This window comes from Grampus griseus, assembly GCF_964374135.1.
Source record: "Grampus griseus genome assembly, chromosome: 12".
NCBI lineage: Eukaryota > Metazoa > Chordata > Mammalia > Artiodactyla > Delphinidae > Grampus > Grampus griseus.
The window spans coordinates 68,556,521-68,578,562 of NC_139006.1; the positions used below are offsets into that span (position 1 = coordinate 68,556,521).

At 35.4% G+C, this 22,042-nt stretch overlaps 1 protein-coding gene across 1 annotated transcript in view; it reads left to right on the plus strand.

Annotated features, from left to right (window-relative positions):
- Nucleotides 1–22,042, plus strand: part of DCC (DCC netrin 1 receptor) — a gene marked incomplete at both ends in the record, with an annotated part of 1,164,115 nt that overhangs the window by 1,084,742 nt on the left and 57,331 nt on the right. The window contains 2 exons of the mRNA XM_082668331.1: nt 2,193–2,309; nt 16,486–16,641. Of these exons, the coding sequence (XP_082524457.1) occupies nt 2,193–2,309; nt 16,486–16,641 (273 nt within the window). The remainder of the gene's footprint in view (nt 1–2,192; nt 2,310–16,485; nt 16,642–22,042) is intronic.

Sequence of the window (22,042 nt, forward strand, 5' to 3'; positions counted from 1 at the left end):
CAAAATGGATTAAAGACCTAAATGTAAGACCTGAAACCATAAAACTCCTGAAAGAGAACATAGGCAGAGCACTCTTTTACATAGATGGTAGCAGTATTTTTTTGGACCTGTCTCCTAAGACAAAAGAAATAAAAGCAAAAATCAACAAATGGGACCTAAATAAATTTAAGAGCTTTTGCAGAGAAAAAAAAAATGAACAAACAAATTGACAAAATGAAATGACAACCTACCAAATGAAAGAATATATTTGCAAATAATATTACCAAACAAGGGGTTAATATCCAAAATATATAAACAGCTCATATAGTTCAATATCAAAAAGACAAACAAACAAACAAGCAACCCAATCAAAAAATGGGCAGAAGACCTGAATAGACATTTTTCCAAAGAAGACATACAGGTAGCCAATAGGCACACAAAAAGATGCTCAGCGTTGCTAATTACTAGAGAAATGCAAATCAAAACCACAATGAGATGTCACCTCACACTTTTCAGAATGGCTATCATCAAAAATTTACAAATAACAAATGTTGACAAGAATGTGAAGAAAAGGGAACTCTTGTACACTGTAGGTGGGAATGTAAGTTGATGCAGCCACTGTGGAAAACAGCATGGAGGTTCCTCAGAAAACTAAAAATAGAACTGCCATGTGATCCAGCAGTTCTACTCCTGGCTATTTATTCAGAAAAAACAAAAACACTGAATTGTAAAGATACATGCACCCAATGTTCATAGCAGCACTATTTACAATAGCCAAGGTATGGAAGCAGCCCACATGTCCATCAACAGATGAATGGATACAGATGTGGTATACATATACAATGGAATGTTATTCAGTCATAAAAAAGAATGGAATTCTGCCATTTGCAGCAACGTGGATGGACCTAGAGAATATTATGCTTAGTGAAATGAGTCAGACAGAGAAAGACAAATAGTGTATGATATCACTCATTTGTGGAATCAAAAAAATAAAACAAATGAATGTATATAGCCAAACAGAAACAGACTCACAGATATAGAAAACAATCTAGTGGTTATCAGTGGGAAGAGGGAAGGGCGGAGGGGCAAAATAGGGGAATGGGATTAAGAGATACAAAATACTATGTATAGAATAGATAAGCAACAAGGATAAATTGTATAGCACAGTGTACTATAGCCATTATTTTGAATAACTTTTAATGTAGTATAATCTATAAAAATACTGAATTACTATGCTGTACACCTGACACTAATATAATATTGTAAATCAGCTGTACTTCATTTAAGGAAAAAAAAGACCAAACTTCACGTTAATGAATCATATGCTTTTTAGTGATATATAGTGTTCAGAATTTCAGTTTTATTTTTCAACAGATTTTTATTAAATTTTTAAATATGCATATATCACTCTTTCTTATTATTTTTTATGATTCTTTAATATGACATTTTATAGAATTATAATAAATTTGTATAGAGACACCTAGCTGTACTTTTGAAGAATGTAGTTTATTTCCTGTGTTTTTGTAATAAGATTTAATGTCTTTGGGGCTTAAGTACAAGTTGCAAAGATTGTGGTAAATTCATACAATTGAATATTATGGAGCTGTTAAAAATTATATCACTGAAAAAACAAAAATTATATTACTGGGGCCTTCCCTGGTGGCGCAGTGGTTGAGAGTCCGCCTGCCGATGCGGGGGACACGGGTTCGTGCCCCGGGCCGGGAGGATCCCGCATGCCACGGAGCGGCTGGGCCCGTGGGCCATGGCCGCTGGGCCTGCGCATCCGGAGCCTGTGCTCCGCAGCGGGAGAGGCCACAGCAGTGAGAGGCCCGCGTACTGAAAAAAAAAAAAAATTATATTACTGACTTATTTATTGACAGAGAAAGGTTTTTATGTTATTTTATAAAGAAGGCTACAAAACAGTATGTATAGTATAATGCCGTTTTTGAAATAAATATATTAATAGATACTCTCTTGCTTTCACATATACATACATATGCAAAAATTATAAATAAAACAATAATGGTTCTTTCTGGGTAATGAGGTTATGGTAAATTTTATTAATGTTTGTACAATGAGAACATATTGATTGGGTAACCAAAAAACTAGATATTATTATTTAAAACATCAATGAAATGAAAAAGGCATTGGCGTTCCTGGCTAGAAATGAAGTGTTGCATCATTAATACTCAAGAGTATTGTTGTTCTTTTAGGTCAAGACACAGAAGAAGCAGGGAGCTCCATGTCTACCCTGGAGAGGTCATTGGCTGCACGCCGAGCCACCCGGGCCAAGCTCATGATTCCTATGGATGCCCAGTCCAGCAATCCTGGTGAGTAACAGTTGGTACCACCATGGAGCAGTCAGGTGCTTTCTGTTGGTATCTTTTCTCTATCAAATAGCAAAACCTAATTAAGTTTTCCCTGAACTTTCTGGGCAAATGGACATAATGAAGAAGTAGTAAAATTATATCATTTATATTTGGAAGTTAGAACTTTCACTCTGTTATTGTTGTATTTGTTGTATGTGATCAGATGATCTGTCTATTGGCAATCACTTGATACATATTTAAGAAAGTATAAGAAATATGAATTGATATAAAAAGAGTTGAAATTTTTGTCATTATTCATCTTATTCTAATGACCACCTTCATGGATTTTCAGACTTAAATAACCTAGTACCCTTGAAACAAATATTGAGATAATCACTTACTACCTCCTTCTTGTTAAAGTTTTCTGTCATACTCCCACATTCACTGAAGATATTAGTATCTGGGAATCACTTTCTTTCCAATTACCTCTATGATCAATCTTGGTAATTACAATATCCATGCAGAAAATCCATCTGATGTTAGTTCCTTTATATTCCCTGCAATATGAGCTCTCTCCCACCTCAGTCCATCAATTCCATGTCACACACTAAACCGATAATTGCATCTGCTGCAGAATGTCAGTTTCTATCATCCCTTTCTCTAGCACTGTATTACTTTCTGCCACTTATTTTATTGCCCCCGGCCAAAAATTTTTCAATCCCACTTGGACCTCCAATCCATTAACTCCACAACCTTCTCATTGTCCCTCATCTTCCTCATGTCTTTACTTCCATCCAAACTCAACTCCCATCCATCATCAGTTATTACCTCCAGTTCCTTGCAAACACCCTCATCTCCCTTGGTTCTTCTTCCCTATCATACTCACCTAAAAAAACTCAACCCTGATTAAGTCAGCTCCTCTACCAACATTGACCATGTACCCTAACAGCTGAATTTATCTGGAGAAAAACACATAACCTGTTTACTGGGTATTTATGACCACACATCCAAGGTGAGCTGTCATCTATTTGGAAATGCCACTCATTTCTCTTAATCATTCATTGTCTCACTTTAAAAGATGAATGTCTTATATCTATTCTTACTTTTCTGATTCCCGATACCTCTCTCCTTTCCCCACTCCCAGCTAATAAGCATGCTTCTTATATCACCAAGAAAAGAGAAGGATTCAAAATGGCATCCTTATCTACCCATCAAACCGAGTTGATGTTTCTCCTCCTATGTAAGGCCAGCTCTTTCCCTTGAGGACATCCATTCGTCCCCACTTAGGGACTCTTCTGTAATTATCCCTTCCCTTTTCTGCATCATCAGTTTTCCTTCCTACTGATAACTCCAATAAGCATATAAGCATTATCTCATAACTCCTGTGTTAAAGCATCTTCCCTGGAACCACTTGCCCTTGCATCTGAAGCCCATTCCTCCCCTTTCCTGAAAATTTCTTTTAAAAGTTGTCTATACTTACTTTTTCTTAGTTTTCCTTATTAGTTTTAATGAATTTCCACAGTCCCTCTCTACTGAAACCATGGTTGCCAAGATTATCAATAATCTCCACATTTTCTTACCAAATGGTCAGTTCTCCAATGCTCAGCAAAATTTGACATAGCTTCTCACTATTTTTTCCTGGAATGCGTTCTTCACTTGAAAAGTCAGAGAGTGCCCTAGGGCTCAGACTTCAAGCTGCTGTCTTCTATCTACACTAGCTTCTTAGATGTTGTCATCTAATACCAATGTGCCACTTAAATGCTCACGAATCCCAGATTTTATCCCTAGTTTACTCTCTTCCTGAAATCCACATCAATTTCCGTATAGAATATTGACTCACCGTCTCCAAATGGCTCTCTAATAGGCAAGCCATGTATGCTCCAAATGGAAATCTTGCCCTTCCATAATTCCCTCTCCCCAACTCCAAACTTGATCCTCCTATTATTTTTCCCATTCAATACATCCATTTTCTGTTCATCCATTTACTCTTGTTAAAAAACTCTAGTTTCATACTTCTTTATTCTGATTTCCTCACATCCCAAATTCAATCTTTCACCAAAATCCTATAGTTTTTGCTTTCAAAACCTGTCCCAAATCTGACCACTCCTTTCCATCTCCACTGTTCTGACCTTATCCAAGCCACTACCATCTCTTATAGATTATAGACTATAGCTGTAAACTTGTAACTGTTCTCTTTTCTTTAGCTCTTGACCCTCCAGTAAGTTATCTACACAGCAGCTTTTCAATATATGAATTAGATCATGTTATTCCTCTTGACTTCCCATCACATGTAGAGCAAAATCCAGTGATTTTACCATGTGCTCTAAAGCACCAAGTGATCCAGCCTCTGGCATATCCCTCACGTCGTCTCCTGCTACTCTTCTCTATAATCTGATTCAGCCACATAGCTCTCCTCTTTGTTCCTTGGACAATAACATACATTCCAACTCAGGGACTTTTCAGTTACTGTCCTATTTGCCTGGAATCTCTTTTCGTAGATGTTTACTTGGCTTTTCCCTCATTTTATTCAGGTCTGTATTTAACTGCCACCACCATGAAAGAACGTAGACCTTCCCTGGCCATTGCCTAATATCATCCTTGGTCGCTCTCAACCCTTTTTATTCTGCTTCAGTTTTCTTAATTAATGTATATAACTATCCTACTTGCTTTATTGTGTTTATTTGTTTATTATTTGTTCTCTGTATTTTAGCGCGCTCTATGAGGGCAGAGATTTTGCCTGCTTTCATCACTTCATATCCTCAACACCCAGAACAAAGGTTGGCACGTGGTAGGCACTCACTCGATACAATTTAGACAAATGAACGAACTAATGGTTCTTTCTTTCTACCTACTGGATGTCATGTTTCCTCTGTGTTTCAATATAGCTCTCAATTTTACTATAATAAATGTAAAACCTTACATGGAATTTATAATAAATGCCAACTGTTCAACTCATGGGGTAGATACTATTCTTATGCCTGTTTTACTAATAAGAGAACGGAGGCTTGGGAGTTTAAGTACCTAGCTTGCAGTCGCACAGCAAGTAAGTGGCAGAGCCAGAATTTGGACTCAGAAGGACTGGACTGGCTTCAGAGTTCTGCTCTCTTAATCATTATGCTCCCAGCTGCAGTCCTCTGTGAAGCTATTGTCCTTTTTCTTTCATTCCTTTCACCACATAGAGAGACACTGTACACTTAGCTGCCTCTATTTTTTTTTTTCCTCCCAGTCACTTTCCTCTTGTAACTAAGTTCTATCTGTGCCAATTTTCTGTAGCTTTCTTCTTAAAGATCATTGTGTTTCAGAATCCTTGTGGGCCTTTCTCTCCCATATATAACTTCCTTATCTAATAAATTCCCACATCCCATTGATTATTTTTTTCTTCCACAACATCTTTTGAATCCCTGGCTCTATTCCCATTCCCAAGAGTCCTATTTTTATTCTCCTCTTTATGGACTCACACCTGAACTGTCAAAACAGTTTTAAAATTAATCTTCCTCTCTGTTGTGTCTTCTAGACTTCTTTGTATCCTGCTTGCCAAATTTCTTCCTAAAACAACTTAAATATGGTATTTCACTCCATAAATTTTCCCAATGGCTCCTCACTGCCTTCTAAGAAAAAACGACAAACCCCTCAGCATACCAGATTTAAGTCTACATTTCTAGTTTCCTATTGCTGTGTTAGACACTTGCCAAGGCAGACTGATCACCAGTCCACAAACTTGCATTGCCCTTTATTTGACTTTCCTTCTGAATACCTTTTTTCCTTTAGGAATGACTCGGTAGCTATCTCTAACAAAGTTCTATGCATCTTTGACCAGAGAGATATTGATGCTTTCATAAATTCTTTCCTCTCTGATTATTCCATCCAGAAATGAGGGCTTCCTTTCTCATGTTTGAATGGCCTTTCTTTTTAACACTTGTGAGGCATTAATTCCACATAGTACTGCCTCATATGCTTAGGTATTCAAGTCCAAATTTTCTCTCCTCTAACAGGTCGTGTATCATGTGATAGGGAGGGAATGTATCTAATTCATCTTCATAGACACACACTGTATAACTCAATACCTAGCACAAAATTGGCACTTGCTAAATATCTGTCAGGACTTCCCTGGTGGTCCACTGGCTAAGACTCCACACTCCCAATGCAGGGAGCCCGTGTTTGATCCAGGGAACTAGATCCTGAATGCTGCAGCTAAGACCTGGCACAGCCAAATACATAAATAAATAGTGTAAAAAAAAAAAAAAAAAAGTTAAATAAATAAATAAAGATCTGTCAAATGAATGACTGGATGAATAAATAAATGTATTATAAGAATGCCTTGTGTATACAAATCAATTTTCCCCGCAAAGTAAAGGAGCTGTTGCAGTGGAGGATTACTGGACTGAATGTCAATATTATGACATAGTATGAGGGTGTTTCGTGTTTGGTAATTGCAATCATTGTTGCTTTTGTTGTGGTCATCCATTTACAATGCTTGGTGTCAGTCTATTTATCTCTTGTAAAAATAAAATACAGTGTGTGTGTGTGGAAAAAAAAAAAAAGAATGCCTTGTGTTTATAACACTCCAGTGTTTTAGGGCTCTTTTTTTAGCAGTAATAGATAGAATAAAATAAAATTTCTGGTATACTAAGGGCAGTTAAAGTTGTTTTCATTAGACAAGAAAGGAAATAATGTGATTAGAAAGAAAGAGGAATGAAATGAAATCTAACAAGCATTGAGAACTTCTAAATGTTATTCACTTGCTCACTACCTTGCTAATTATCATTTCATTTAATCCTCACAATATTCTTACGTGGTGAGATTATCCTGATTTTACAGATGGGAAACAGAGACTCAAGTAGTTTAAGAAACTTACTTCAGGACACAACTGGGCAGCCTATGAGCCTCTATGGTATACTGCTTTTCTAAAGATAAAGATGCCTTATATTATTTATATTCATTTTTTAACATCTTTATTGGAGTATAATTGCTTTACACTGGTGTGTTAGTTTCTGCTTTATAACAAAGTGAATCAGTTATACATATACATATATCCCCATATCTCCTCCCTCTTGCGTCTCCCTCCCTCCCACCCTCCCTATCCCACCCCCCTAGGTGGTCACAAAACACCGAGCTGATCTCCCTGTGCTATGCAGCTGCTTCCCACTAGCTATATCTATAGCACCATGTTCTATAAAATGGTAATTACCAGATAAAATATAAACTACCTGAAGTGTTTTTTAGTTCTTAAAACCCACAGGAAATGGTATTTAATTTCATTGAAGTACAAAATCTGTGTATTTGTCTAAGAATATACTTCATGGTTGAAAACATTATGTGGCATATGCTACTTCTTACCCCTGAGCACACTTCACAGCTAGGTACGCTGATGCCCATGAGAAGCATACCAGCTGATAGTATAGGCGGGAAAAGACCCCGGATATTCTGATTTCCCCAGTCGAGTGTTGTTTCCTACAAAATGGTAGCAAAAAGTGAGTATTGTTACGATGGCCAAAGAATTATTTTTAATGTTTTTCTTACTAAAAATGAAATTAATTACAAGAAATCGGAAGCTTCAGGTATAACTTTCCTTAATTTTTTAAGGATAAGTAAGAGTTATATGCTGGGTTTCCAGGAATCAGACTGAATAGAGATTGGAAAACAGGAGCTGTATTAGCAAGTGCCTCAGGAATAACACCTGTGAGGGTAAAGGACGCAGTGTTGCTGGGAGGGAGATATTGAACAGATGATGCAGTTTGATGGAGGCCTCGGCTGACCCTGTAGGTTGCTGTGGTGCTGGAATTGTCCTCTGTGTTGCCCCAGATGAGGTGGGAGGGAGGGGCTGTTCTGTAGTCTTTGATGCAGGCTCCTCCTAGGAAGAGACGTAGATTTTCTTACCGTTTCAGTATTTTATTACTTGATGGAGCCTAACTATTTGTTTGGCCTTGGAAAGATTCCCTTTCCATTTTCAACCTGTGTTTTCTTCTTCTGTAAAATGCAGGAGAGGTGAGGAATCAGAACTAGGAAATATGTAGAGGGAAGCGGATACCCTGTAAGATCACATCAGTTGTACAGTTTTAATAATTTACTGTATGAGAGTTTTGCTGGGTAAAAGCCTCTTGAATTCCATTTTTTTTTCAGTTTTCTCTTTCCTAGTAAATATTTGAGGGAAAACTGTAAAATTCGCCTTTAAAAAAAAGAAATCTCAAAAAGTTAAACTAGAGGCTATTAAAAAGACTGAGGCAAAGAAAAGCATACAGTTTTGCTTTGGGGATAGCTTGGAGGCTGCTATGGCTACTGGTTTGGAGGCTTTCTAGAACATTCACTATGAGCGTCAACTCTTTTTTTTCCCCATTCCCACTATCTGCTTTAATCACTTGACTGCAGAACTCAAACTGAAACAAAGAAGCTATTGAAAAGTAAAATAAAGCCTCATGAGAAAAAGCAAGATTTTAAAAACTGGAATTCTCTTAGCTTGAGGTGCTGTATTACCAGAGGTTCTCTTATGCACAGATGGACACTGGGAGAGACTGGCCTATGAAAGTCCAGTTTCCTAACCTCTGAAATATTTGATTTCAAATCAGAATCTTTGTCTGACCGTTACATACGTGGTGTGAGAAGCTAGTGTCTTAAGACTGGTCCCAGCTCAATGGGCTTCTGGAACATTTATTCCTTCACCTTGTGGATTCCCGCATCTGACCAAGAATGCTTCCTTAAGAGTAATAAGTGCAAACAATTCTTTTAGTACCATAAACACAAGTGCATACAAGTTTTCAGCTCTTCAGAACTGTAGGAGCAGTGGCAAGGTGCAGAAAGTTCAGAGCTCATTTAAATTTGCATTAGAAATGATATTACCTAGTATATGTTTCCAACCAATATTTGATAACTTTATTAAGATCAGTTTTTATTCTTTGAGTCTTGAACGTTATATTTCATTCCTTCTGTTACTATGAATTTCTGCAGAAGGACTATTTTTTATGTATCCCTATAATTCCCACAGTGCTGTGTAAATGACTTTATATAACAGTTGTTACTAAATATGGGTTGAAAGCACAGAGGTTGTTTCTTGATAGTTCTGCAAGCAAATGATTTTTATATAAAGTTTGTTGATTAGTAATTCCACTGGATTACACTGGATTACTGGATTAATTCCACTGGATATCCAAATCAGCAGGTCAGTAAGATTGTGCAGACACAGTCAAAACATGGCCTTTAAGTTCAAGATGGTACATATGAGGAATACAGAATTGTGTTTGTAGGAAGGATTTTACAAGGCAAAAAATAGCTTGATTATCAGAGATATAGGAATAATCCAGAAGGGACCTGACAAAGAGTTGGTGGAAGAATTTTGAATGATGGAGTACAAAAGGTACTCTAGCTTTTAGAAAGGTTTCCTAGAGCAATATGAAAAATAAAAAATCTGTTGCTTTTTTTTAAAAGTATAGTTGATTTACAATAGTGTGTTAGTTTCAAGCGTATAGCAAAGTGATTCAGTTTTTTTTTAGATTATTTTCCATTATAGGTTATTACAAGATATTGAATATGACTCTCTGTGTTATACAGTAAATCCTTGTTGCTTACATACTTTATGTATAGTAGTTTGTATCTGTTAATCCTACACTTCTAATCTGTCCCTCCCTCCCTCTCCCCTTCGGTAACTATAAGTTTGTTTTCTATGTCTATGAGTCTGTTTCTGTCCTGTATATAGATTTATTTGTATTATTTTGAGATTCCACATATAAGTGATATCTTGTAGGAGTTGTCTTTTTCTGTCTGACTTACTTCACTAAGTATAATGTTCTCTAGGTAAGCCATAAAAAAATGAAATATTGCCATTTGCAGCGACATGGATGGACTAGAAGATTCCTCACTTTTTCAGATTTATGTCACCCAATTCTTCCTTAATTCCTAACATCTCAGAGGTTTCTACAGCAAAATGCACTATCTTTTCTTCCAGGATCTTTCTCATCTGAGTCAAGTCTTTTGGGCGGTCTGGGGTAACTTGTAAAAGATTAAAGCAGATGGGCTTACAGTGTCCTGGGAAAGTCACTGGTCTGCAGAGAAGGAAGCTGTGTGATGCCTCAAGCTCATCTCAGAGGAGTCCTCTAGCCCCAGATCAGAGTCTACTTTTCCCGCAGTCTCATCTGTCTGATGTCCTTGGTGTCAAAATGTACTCTCAGATGTTCACAACTATTTCAGATTTCTGGACTTCATAGCCATATCTCATTTGAGAAGTGAGTGAAGGCTGCAGGAGGCTGTAAGGGTCTTAAGGTTCCCTGCTCACATTTGCTCTTAGGACGTTTTCATAGCTGCCCTGTGGCAGTCACTAGTCCAGTCACCTCCACATCGTATCTCATCTTGTAAAGTGTGTGAAAACCACATGAAAAGTGGGCTGGCTGGATAGATTTAGATAAACTAAGAGCCTTCCCTTAGCTCCTAAATGACAGAACGAGAATTTGAACCAGGTTGATTTTATAATCATAATTCCAGTTATTTTCTTCCTCCAGAGAAAGAACTTTTCTTTCTAATCTCATAAATCTTACAGTGTCATACTTCCCTCAGGTTCAAACTTGAGTTAAAAAAACACTATTTAGTTTCCTCTAACTTAATGTACTCCTCTTTCAAATGTAAGATGGTATTTTTTTTTTTTTTTTTTGCGGTATGTGGGCCTCTCACCGTTGCAGCCTCTCTCTCTGCGGAGCACAGGCTCCGGACGCGCAGGCTCAGCGGCCATGGCCCACGGCCCCAGCCGCTCCGCGGCACGTGGGATCCTCCCGCACCGGGGCACAAACCCGCGTCCCCTGCACCGGCAGGCGGACTCCCAACCACTGCGCCACCAGGGAAGCCCCAAGATGGTATTTTTTAATAGAACTAATTAGCATTTTAATAGAACTATAATGGCAATAATTGTCAGTATCTTTGGAAAAGTTTGGCTTATATTTTAAGTGGTCATATTTTTTAAACTTTTACTTACTTTTAAACAGTTTTATTGAGATATAACTTATACATATATATATAACTGTACGTATTTAATTTATACAAATCTACTGAGTTTAGATATATGCATACACCCATGAAACCACCACCATAATCAAAGTCATAGACATATAAGAAGGTTGTTTTAACAATACTTCCTATTGAATGGTATTCAGCTCAGTCTTGGGGAAGATCTATAGGAACCCAGCAGATTAATATCAATAACCCATATTTCCACAGTGCTGACTCCTGACCCCTCACCCTGCTGCACTTCCATGTAGATAATCTCTTTAATCCTCAGAACCACACCATAAAGTTGGTACCATGATCAGCTCCACTTTACAGATGAGAAAACCAAGAAACAGAGAGCATATATACCCTCTCAAGCGAATGTATAGTTATCCACTACTGCATAACAAATTACCCCCAAAATGTAACAACATAAAACAGCCATTTATTTTTTTCAACAGCTTCTGAGGGTCAGGAATACAGGAGTGATTTAGCCAGGCAGTTCTGCCTCAAGACATGACTCCTGGCTTCCTCCAGAGTGAATTATCAGAGAGAGAGAGAGAGAGAGAAAAATCTCATTTAACCTAATTTTGGAAGTGACATACCATCACTTCCGTTGCATTCTTTGGTCACCAGACCAACCCTGGTGAAATGTGTCAGGAAACTCCAATAGGGATGTGAAGACATGAGGAGGGAATCAGTGGGAGGTATCTTAGATACTGGCTGTGACATTTATTCACTACCAAGTGGCAGAACTGGATAGTGAACCCAGGCAGTTTGACCTCAGTTTGGGCTGTTTACCACTGTGAGCAGATACTGACACACCATTGTAAAGCAATTATACTCTAATAAAGATGTTAAAAAATTAAAAATTAATAACTGCAGAACACGTCATTGTGAATGTTCGCTATTTTCCTAAAGGTGGAGGTTGTGGATACTTGTGGCAGCCATCCAGTGACAATTGCTTGTTAAAGGACACCTGAAAATGTGAAGGAAATTAGAGTATTTATCAAGGGCTATAGACACTACATTTCCAAATAGTCCAGAGTATATATAGGCCATTGCTGATATAAAGAGATGCTAAAGAGAAGCAGAATGAGAAATCATTTGACTTAAACTCTTTGCTCTTCAAAATATTATCTTTACTCTTCTGTTTGTCCACCTCTCCTCCTCAACAAATCTCTCAAATCTGTCAAGTATCATGGTGAGAAATCTCTACAGAGAGCTTTATTTCTTAAAATTGTAGCTTTAAAAATAAAATCTCTACTTTTGATTTCCTATCAGTCACGTTTAGTGCTAACATTTTTTAAAATCTTGTCAAAGTTTTTGAATATCAACATGCCCTGTTCAGGGCACTAACTAATTTGGTGAGGGAATTTCCACTTGAAAAATCTTTGTGTGTCAGTATGACATATAAATTCAATTGTCAGCAAGCTGTGTCGGAACAGATTTCTAGTCATAGTCAGCCACAAAGCAGAGATTTATTGAAAATGCTTGATGATATCGCTCTCTGAGCTGTTTTACATAAACAGAGCCGTGCAGTGAATGCCTTGAATTGTAGTGTGAGGGTGTGTGTATGTGTGTGTGTTTCTGGCTCTCAAAACTGACATGTAGAGGGAAAATACCAAAATGCACTTCAATACACAGTGTTGGATCCAACTTATTTCCAAATGATTAGTTTCACAACAACAGTTTTATAAGTAAGGGTAGATGTCTGTGCCGTTTTAGAAATGAATCATGCATCAAAATACTTCAAACCCAAAGCTTTGGAATACTGACTATTCTATTTCATGTCAGGGTATAGAAGAATGAGAGTTTCTGAGGTGCAGAGACATACAACCGATTTATTATTTTTTAAAGAACTTCTATTATTTGCAAAACTTTTGTACCCAGGTCAGTAGTCAAAATGCAAAACTCATGAAAAGTAAAATTTCTTTTCTTCAGTAATGAAAGACTTGGAACTGGAATATAAATTTAGTCTCTTGGGTTCTCTCAGCTTTCTAACTTATACAGAATCTGTGGCTTGCCAAATTATTTTATGTTTCTCTATTCAAATTTATTCAGCTCGAAACGAGATATTTATGACATTTTTTTCTAAGTGTATTCTAAAAGATTGGTTAAATTCACATAACAATATTGATTAGAAAGGTGCGCAATTTGTCAAGTGGGTGCCTTCCGCCTCTAAAGGAGACCATCATTGTCACATTTATTTATGAGTAAAAATTGTCAACACAGGAAAGCCTTTGCAATTTGGCAGTCAACCTTAATGACTATGCAGTGATCTCATTTTGATCAGTAAGATGTGTGAATTCATTAAATTAACTGCTTCAGAGACTGAGATTTTGAGTTATATGAATACGGACTTTACGTTATTATATGACTCTTATTTACAAATGTATTCAAATCTATTATTATTATCATTATTATTACTATAGTAACATAGTAACTATACACATCAGGATACTAAATAATACATCAAACCATGTAAAAAATCTCCAATGGGTTAAAATGACAAATTTCTAAATATTACTTCTAGAAAATCTTTCTTATTAACTCACTTGAAAAATAGGAAGTATCTCCAGCACCATACTTTGACAGACACAAAGACTATAAAATTATAACCTTTTCCTTTGGGGAATTTATAATTATTTTGGCTAGTATCTGATTTGAATTTCTGATTCTTTTTAAAAGTTTCCTTGTCATTTTATTTCTTTTCCCTTTTCTAAAGTCTGTTCATATGTTTGTATAGCCACAATTTACTCTTTATAAAATATTTTATAGATTATAAAGCATCTTCATTTATGATGCTATATATCATTTAATAATCTCAGTTTTTCATTCGAGTCCTCCCAAAAATAATTTAGAAAAGCTTTGTATCACCACACAGTTTTAACTTAACATTTACAATATTATAAGTTAAGTATCTGTGAAATATGTAATTTTTCTGGTATTCCACTCTTTCAAATAAAGCCAAAAGTATAAAAATACCATAGCAATATGATACCCACATCATCCATTTACAAAATACATGAGGAAGCTCCCTTTTACAGAGAAAAGTTGTATCACTCATTTTTTCCTTGAACTAGTACCTACAAATCACTTTCCCCACGGAATATACAGTTGTCATCTGTTTTTATGACTATCTTTGATCGATCATCTATCTTATTTCTTTGAAACATAATATTTTTATAAACTGAGATGTTAGATTTATATTATAAACTTATGTGACCACAAGTTTTTAACTGCTAATTATTTTTCTTCTCGGTGTGTTAACATTACAATTAGTATTTCTGCACAATTGTATATAAAATAAGATTGTGTTAGAATTCTATCACTTAATGACATGAAAGATGCTTCTTTTGTGCAACTAGTGCATGTATTCATGGATGAACATTACTTACTGCATAAATTCTATTCCAATGTTTTCTCTTTTTGATCTAAACATTGAGAAACCTTGTTTGCATTAAGTATGAGCAAGTGCAATAACAATGAGATTTTTATAGCAATCATTCAAAGATTCAAACTCCTTCCAAATTACATGCCAGAATTATTCTGTGAACTCTCATACAAAGTTACTTTTAATAGTATTTCAGTAAACAACTAGATAATGCCTTCCTTCAATTTTTCTGGAAGTAAAAGTTTTAGAAATTACCTAAATTTCAAAGGTATTTATTACTCATTCAAGTTACTTACTTTCTAATTTTCTAGGAGATACAACAGTAAAAAGCTTTACTAAGACTTACAAAGTAATTATAAAATACATATGCAGATTTTTTTTCACTTAGAGGTACTTTGTGTAATACAATATACTAAGACAGGATTGGAAACATTGAAATATCACTTATATCTTTACTAACATAATTTTTTGAAAAAATGTTTTATCCCATTAAATAATTAATATGTATTTTTATTCGATTCAGATAAAACAACCATTACTTAACCAATTGAAAAAAGAGTTAGTCTTCATTGTCAAACCGGTCAGTCAAAACTTTTTATCTGAAAAAAACCCAACTTCGTTTTTCAATTAAACATGTTAATAGAAGTGTTATAAATAAACTGAAAAATAAATTCTCGAATGCAGTTTTAAGAGCTAGTTTACTAGAAGCAGTCTTTTTATTTTAAAGTGTTATGTATTTAATGTAATTAATCTGCATTTTTAAGTTAAAATGTTTTAAAAATCTGTTTCTAACAATAGTGCAAGATAATCTGTATCTTGATGATGAAATTACTTTTGTAAGAGGGATGTGATTAAAAAAAAAAGATTTTCCTTTGGTAAATGTACACTGCTGTGCATGCTGAACTCCAGCAATTGACATTAGGGTATAATTAAATAAAAAATCAAGTATATAACAGAAATAACTTCATTAATTTTATACACAGAAATATACTGTTGAAATTGATCATACCTGTAGCTAGCTTAATTTTTATTTTTAGTTAATGAGAGGTAGGGAATACTAAACATTTTATAAGATGGAATTGACTACAATTAGAGTAAATATTTCATAATAAGATATAATTGAACAGATATTTGAATAATGGAATGGAACAATGCTCACTAAACCTAGAAAATATTGTGTAAGATATCATCTGTGGGTTTAAGTCAATATAACTTAAAACATGTTTGGTATTCACAGAAAACATTCAGTTGCATTTAAATTAATGTGTCACTAAGTTGTACTACTATTTTGGCTGTTTGAAAGTATTTTCTTTCTATTTAAATATAAATCCTTTTTGTGATTATTTAGACTGTAACTTGCTATTCTCTCTCCAGACTATAGATCTCCAAAGCATTACACTCTTTCACGCAATTAATAGAAAATTCCCATTTTCTTAGCCCACTCTATATAATATATTCCATTTCTGAACAACACAGTATTTCTCATGTCATCATTCTTGCCTAGGAGAAAGACTAAAACAAAAACTAAACTAAACTAAATAAAAGCCAGGAAGCCTTAAGATGGCTTTATGATGGCTGATGAATCATTTCCTTGTTTGAAACCATGAAAAGTTTTAAACCTCAGGGTAATGCTCCCTGGTAAGATTCTTAAAGAGTGAGTTATCTCTTCTGAGCTAAGAAAGGGACTTTCTGGAAAGAGAGGTAAGTAAAGGAACCTACATGGTACTGTGAAGACGTGCATGGATTTGAAGATGTGAAAATGTAGCCGTTTCCTTTTTGCTTGTTAGGTGCGTGCATAGAATTATACATACTAACGATAACATCTTTGTTTTGCAGCTGTCGTGAGTGCCATCCCTGTGCCAACCCTAGAAAGTGCCCAGTACCCAGGAATCCTTCCATCGCCCACGTGTGCATACCCCCACCCGCAGTTCACCCTCCGGCCTGTGCCGTTCCCTACACTGTCAGTGGACCGAGGTTTCGGAGCCGGAAAAAGTTAGTGTATTGCATTTTCCTTTCTTTTTACTAAGAACAAATGAATAATACCAAGGATGTCTTGTCAAGTGTGTAGCATTTTGGTGTTCTTATCCTTTGGAAAAATTGATATACTTATGACCTGTGTACTAGAATTTTCTTTTCCAGCATCGTCTGCTTTTTTGGACCCTATGTACATGCTTTTGGACTGATTTTCTAGGAGTCTTTCCATAGTCCATTGCACTGACAGTATGGGGAGTCATGGGGAAACAAAGATTAACTGCTTCAGTAAAACAGTGATGTGATGGGTGCTTGAAATTAATTTGTTCTGTTAACTGGGAAGTTAATAAGCAAGTGACTGTCCTCCAACATTCTTATTTAAGTGTCTGTTGGTTATAACTAAAGATGTCTCATTGATTTTCCTTATAACCAATAACTGTATGAAAGCTCTCTTTATTAAATCAGTTCAGCGATACATTTTCATCTTTAAGAAATAGTTGCTGGAAATGAAAAATTCCCAGAGTGGTATTTCATCTGTTTTTATGTATGCATATTTCCAGTTTTAATGAGATATAATTGACATTTAACATTGTATAAATTTAAGGTGTACAAAATGTTGATTTGATACACTTATGTATTGCAAAATGATTACCACCATAACCTTAGCCAACATCCCCATCATGTCACATAATAAGCATTTCTTTTTTGTAATAAAAATATTTAAGAGCTACTCTCTTAGCAACTTTCATGTGTATAATACAGTATCATTAACTATAATCACTGTGCTGTACATTAGATCCCCAGAACTTATTCATCTTATAAGTGGAAGTTTGTACTCTGACCAATATCTCCCTTCTTCTCTCAACCACCAGCCCCTGGTGAACATAATTCTAGTTTCTATTTCTACGACTTTGGCTTTTTTAGATTCCACATATAAGTGATGTTATATAATGTATGTCTTTCTCTGTCTGACTTATCTCATTCAGCATGATGTCCTCAAGGTCTGTCTATGTTGTTGCAAATGGCTGGATGTCCTTCTTTCTCATGGCTGAATAATATAGATAGATAGATAGATAGATAGAGATGTAGATGTAGATATAGATACAGATATAAATATAAATATAGCTAGATACATATCTCACATCTTCTTTACCCATTCATCCTGGACAAAAACTTAGCTTTTTCATTGTTTTGGCTGTTGTGAATAATGCTGCAAAAAGCACAGGAGTGCAGATATCTCTTTGATATCCTGATTGCCTTTGGCTACACCCAGAAGTGGGATGACTGGATCATATGATTGTTCAATCTTTAATTTCCTAAGGAACTTCCATACTGTTTTCTATAGCGGCTGCACTCATTTATATTCCTACTAACAGTGCAAAAGTGTTTTCCTTTCTGCACATCCTTGCCAAGACTTGTTAGCTCTTGTTTTTTTTATTTTAGCCATTCTAATAGATGTGAGGTGGTATCTCATTGTGGTTTTGATTTGCATTTCCCTAATGATTAGTGACGTTGAGCACCTTTTCATCTATCTGTTGGTCTTTTATATTCCCTTTTCGGAATAATACCCATTCAGTTCCTCTGCCCATTTTTTAATTACATTGTCTTTTTCCTGTTGAGTTGTATGTGTTCTTTATATATTTTGTATATTAACCACTTATCAGATGTTTGATTTGTAAGAATTTTCTCCCCTTTTCATTTTATTTCTGTGAAGAAGCTGTTTAATTTGATGAAGTTCCACTTGCTTATTTTTGCTCTTGTTAGCTTTGCTTTTGGTGTCCAATCAAAAAAATGTCTAAGTTTTCTTTCAGGAGTTTTACAGTTCCAGGTCTTATGTTCAAGCCTTTAATCCATTTTGAGTTTATTTTTGCAGATGGTACCACATAGGGGTTCAGTTTTATTCTTTCACATGTGACTATCGAGTTTTCCCACCACCATTTATTGAAGAGACTCTTCTTTCCCCATGATATATTATTGGATTCCTTGTTAAATATTAGTTGATTTTTATATGTGGAGATTTATTTGGGCTCTCAATTCTGTTCCATTGGTCTGTGTATGTTTTATGCTAATACTATACTGTTTTAATTGCTATAGTTTTGTGAGATAGCTTGAAATCAGGAACTATGATGCCTCCAGCTTTGTCCTTAGGATTGCTTTCAGCTATTCAGAATTTCATACAAATTTTAGGATTTTTTTCTCTATTTCTGTAAAAATGACATTGGAATTACAGTAGGGATTGCATTGAATATATAGATGGCTTTGGGTAGTAATTTTAACAATATTAATTCTTCCAATCCATGAACACAGTCTATCTTTCCATCTTTTGTAGCTTGTTCAATTTCTTTCATCAAAATCTTTCATCAAAGTCTTCTTTCATCAATTCATCAAATATTAATTCTTCCAATCCATAAACAGAGTCTATCTTTACATCTTTTGTAGCTTATTCAGTTTCTTTCATCAAAGTCTTGTAGTGTTCAGTGTAGAGCTCTTTCGCCTCCTTGGTTAAATTTATTCCTAAGTATTTTGTTCTTTTTCATGCTATTGTAAATGAGATTGTTTTCTTAATTTCTCTTTCTGATAGTTTGCTGTTAGCATATAAAAATGCAACTGATTTTTGTATATTGATTTTGTATCCTGAGAGTAGTATTTCATTTGTTTCAAGGAATGTAGGAATGGAGAAAGAATCTCAAGCTATTATATATACCCTGGTGATTTTTCCTGTGCCATTTGGCTTTTTTTTTTTTTCTTCAAGCACAGCATTTTAAAATCTATTTTATGGCATTCTTCTCCTTGTTACGAACGGGTGACTCAGCAGCTCCTGTGAGATGGGATATTTCGTAATAGATAAGATGGTAACAGCAATAAAATATATTTGTGGGGTAGCTATATTTTTTCCAACTCAACAGGGACAGCTCTAAGAAATCATAAATCATCTAGATGTAACAAGGTTAGAATTAAAAGGCATTAGGAATCTACCAACAGATAATTATATTTATTTTTCTTTTTCTCACTGCACATCATGTCTAGAGAATAGAGTTGTGTGCAAAAACTCGAAGAAAAAAGCCCCCCAAACCATACTGAAGGAATTTAAATATGAAAGGTGTGAGAAGTCCAACAACCCAAAATTTCCGAATCCCCAGACAGCTAGGGCGATGATTCCAGTCAAAGAATTCAGAACCCACAAGTCCCTTCTTCAACTTCTGAAATGAACTGTCCCCAACAGAAAAGACAGGTTTATAGTTTTAGTTTGGTTTTCTCCTCATTGGTTTGTTGTTTACTGCTTTCTTTTGATTTCATTTATATTCTCTAACTTTAAAACAAAGTGTAAGAATGGCTTTTATTGGTTCATTCCAGCAAGACTGTGACAGCCAAAGTTCACTACTTTGTTTAAAACTAGCAATTAGCTATTTTATTCATGGGTGTTCCTGTAGATTCTTTTCCATTTTTAAAAGCATCATCTCCTTCGGAAAATCCAGCATCCCATTTACTCTTTGATTCCAAAAGTTAAATTTCAGTGAAAAAAATAAAAACAATAAATGAGCTAGTATAAAATTTGTTTTCATCTGTGGTTAAGGACCACAGATTTGTTTATATCTGTGATTAGTCTCATGGATGACTCTGGTGCAAAATTTTGATTGTGGGGAGGCTGTGCACATCTGGGGTCAGAGGGTAAATCTCTGTATATTCCACTCAATTTTGCTAGGAACCTAAAAACTGCTCTAAAAATTAAGGTCTATTAGAAAGAAAGAAAGAAAAAAAAGAGAGAGGGAGAAGGAAGGGAGAAAAATTTAGTCTCCTTAGTAGATTTTTTATTTTGTTAATTTATTTAAAAGTAAGGATTATTAAATTAATTTAATTATGTAACTATTACATAATATATAATACAAACATTCAATAGATAATGTAACTATTATAGAAAGTTATGCAAATAAAAGATTCTTAACAGAATTCTTAGTTTAATAATTCTTGACTCTCATCTAAAATTAACAGGCATAGGCATTCTACTCCTGGCCAAGATTTCACATGTTTTTAAAATATATACTCAGTCATTCTTCAAGTACTTTTTGACCAAAGCTATGTGAAATGCAAAAGGTATAGGAACTAATATGTGTTTCTAAGTGCTTGCTTAGAAAAGAAAAAAAACAACGCATCCTCTTTTCTAGGAAACTAAATACTCTCTAAATCATTGTCAGAAACAGTTAACTTCCAGTCATTCAGTATCAGTTTCTAAATGCCTTGGAGAACACTAAACATCCCTGTTCTCTCTCAAGCAGAAAACATTTCATGCCTCTGGCTGGAGATGTCTTATTAGTCACCTTGAAAAACAGTGAAAGGCACACACAGGAAACGAAGCATTTGACTGTGTGAAATGGGGCAACTCTCCTTCCTCAAAAGTTATCAGAAAGACCTTTGACTTTGAGAGATGAATCACTAAACCTCTGCCCCCGAAGACTGCTGCTTTCTGAAGACACAAATAAAGCTGAATTTCTCCCCTCTCATAAGGAAAGGAAAGATATAGGTTAAAGTACATTTGCATAACACATATTTGGTGATCCATGGATAAAGCTTTATACAGTCATGATGGACAAATCTTTCCTCTTCCTACTAATGCGCTGCAGTTCTGCTCTTAGCCTCAGTAGGCAAAGTAACTGGCCTTTGGGGAACAAGGAAAAGTGCTATATTTTGAAAACTTCAAATAATCATCTTGAGGTCTCATTTCTACAAATCAGTATAAAATCAGTGCCCCCATTTCCTCATCTTTGAAACGGGTACTAGAGAAGAGTAGATGATTTCCACTATTGTTTTCAGTGTCGGCATGGTCTTGGTGAGAAAGCTGGTCAACTTTATCCATGTTATTTTTCTGCCCCGCCTCTCCGCCAAATTGGAAATCAGTTAACAAATGGAAGTTGACCTAAATAAGATCAGCACAGTAGAGTTCATGAATTTTTCTCTCGGGTCTTTTAAAAAAAATCCGAACTGTGAGGAGTTGGGGTTACTTAGGATTATTGCATGATCTTGTTCTTCTGAGATTAATGAGTGAATTTGGTTCCTAGAAATGTTCGAGTCTTGAAGTGTCTTTGCTTAGAGTTATGAGTGCTGTATTTCTTTCAAATATTGCAATTTTAGATGGAAGAAAAAATCCTCATTTCCATTTTTGCAATATTTTTGCCAGTTATTCCATAGCAAGTATTTATGTGTTGACATTAATTATTATAAAGTGCCTTGAGATTTGACTCTGCTGTGTAATTGTATGCTATTTGTACAATGAATTCCTACTATTTCATCATTTGAAAAGGAGTGCCTTGCCAGTACATGTTTGATTCTCACTTTAGTGTCTGAATTGCAGGGAAGCTGCACTTCGTGGGCGAAAGGAGGTTTTCTTTGCTTTTAGAGCTCTTAGTACAGCTAAATGTCATGTCAC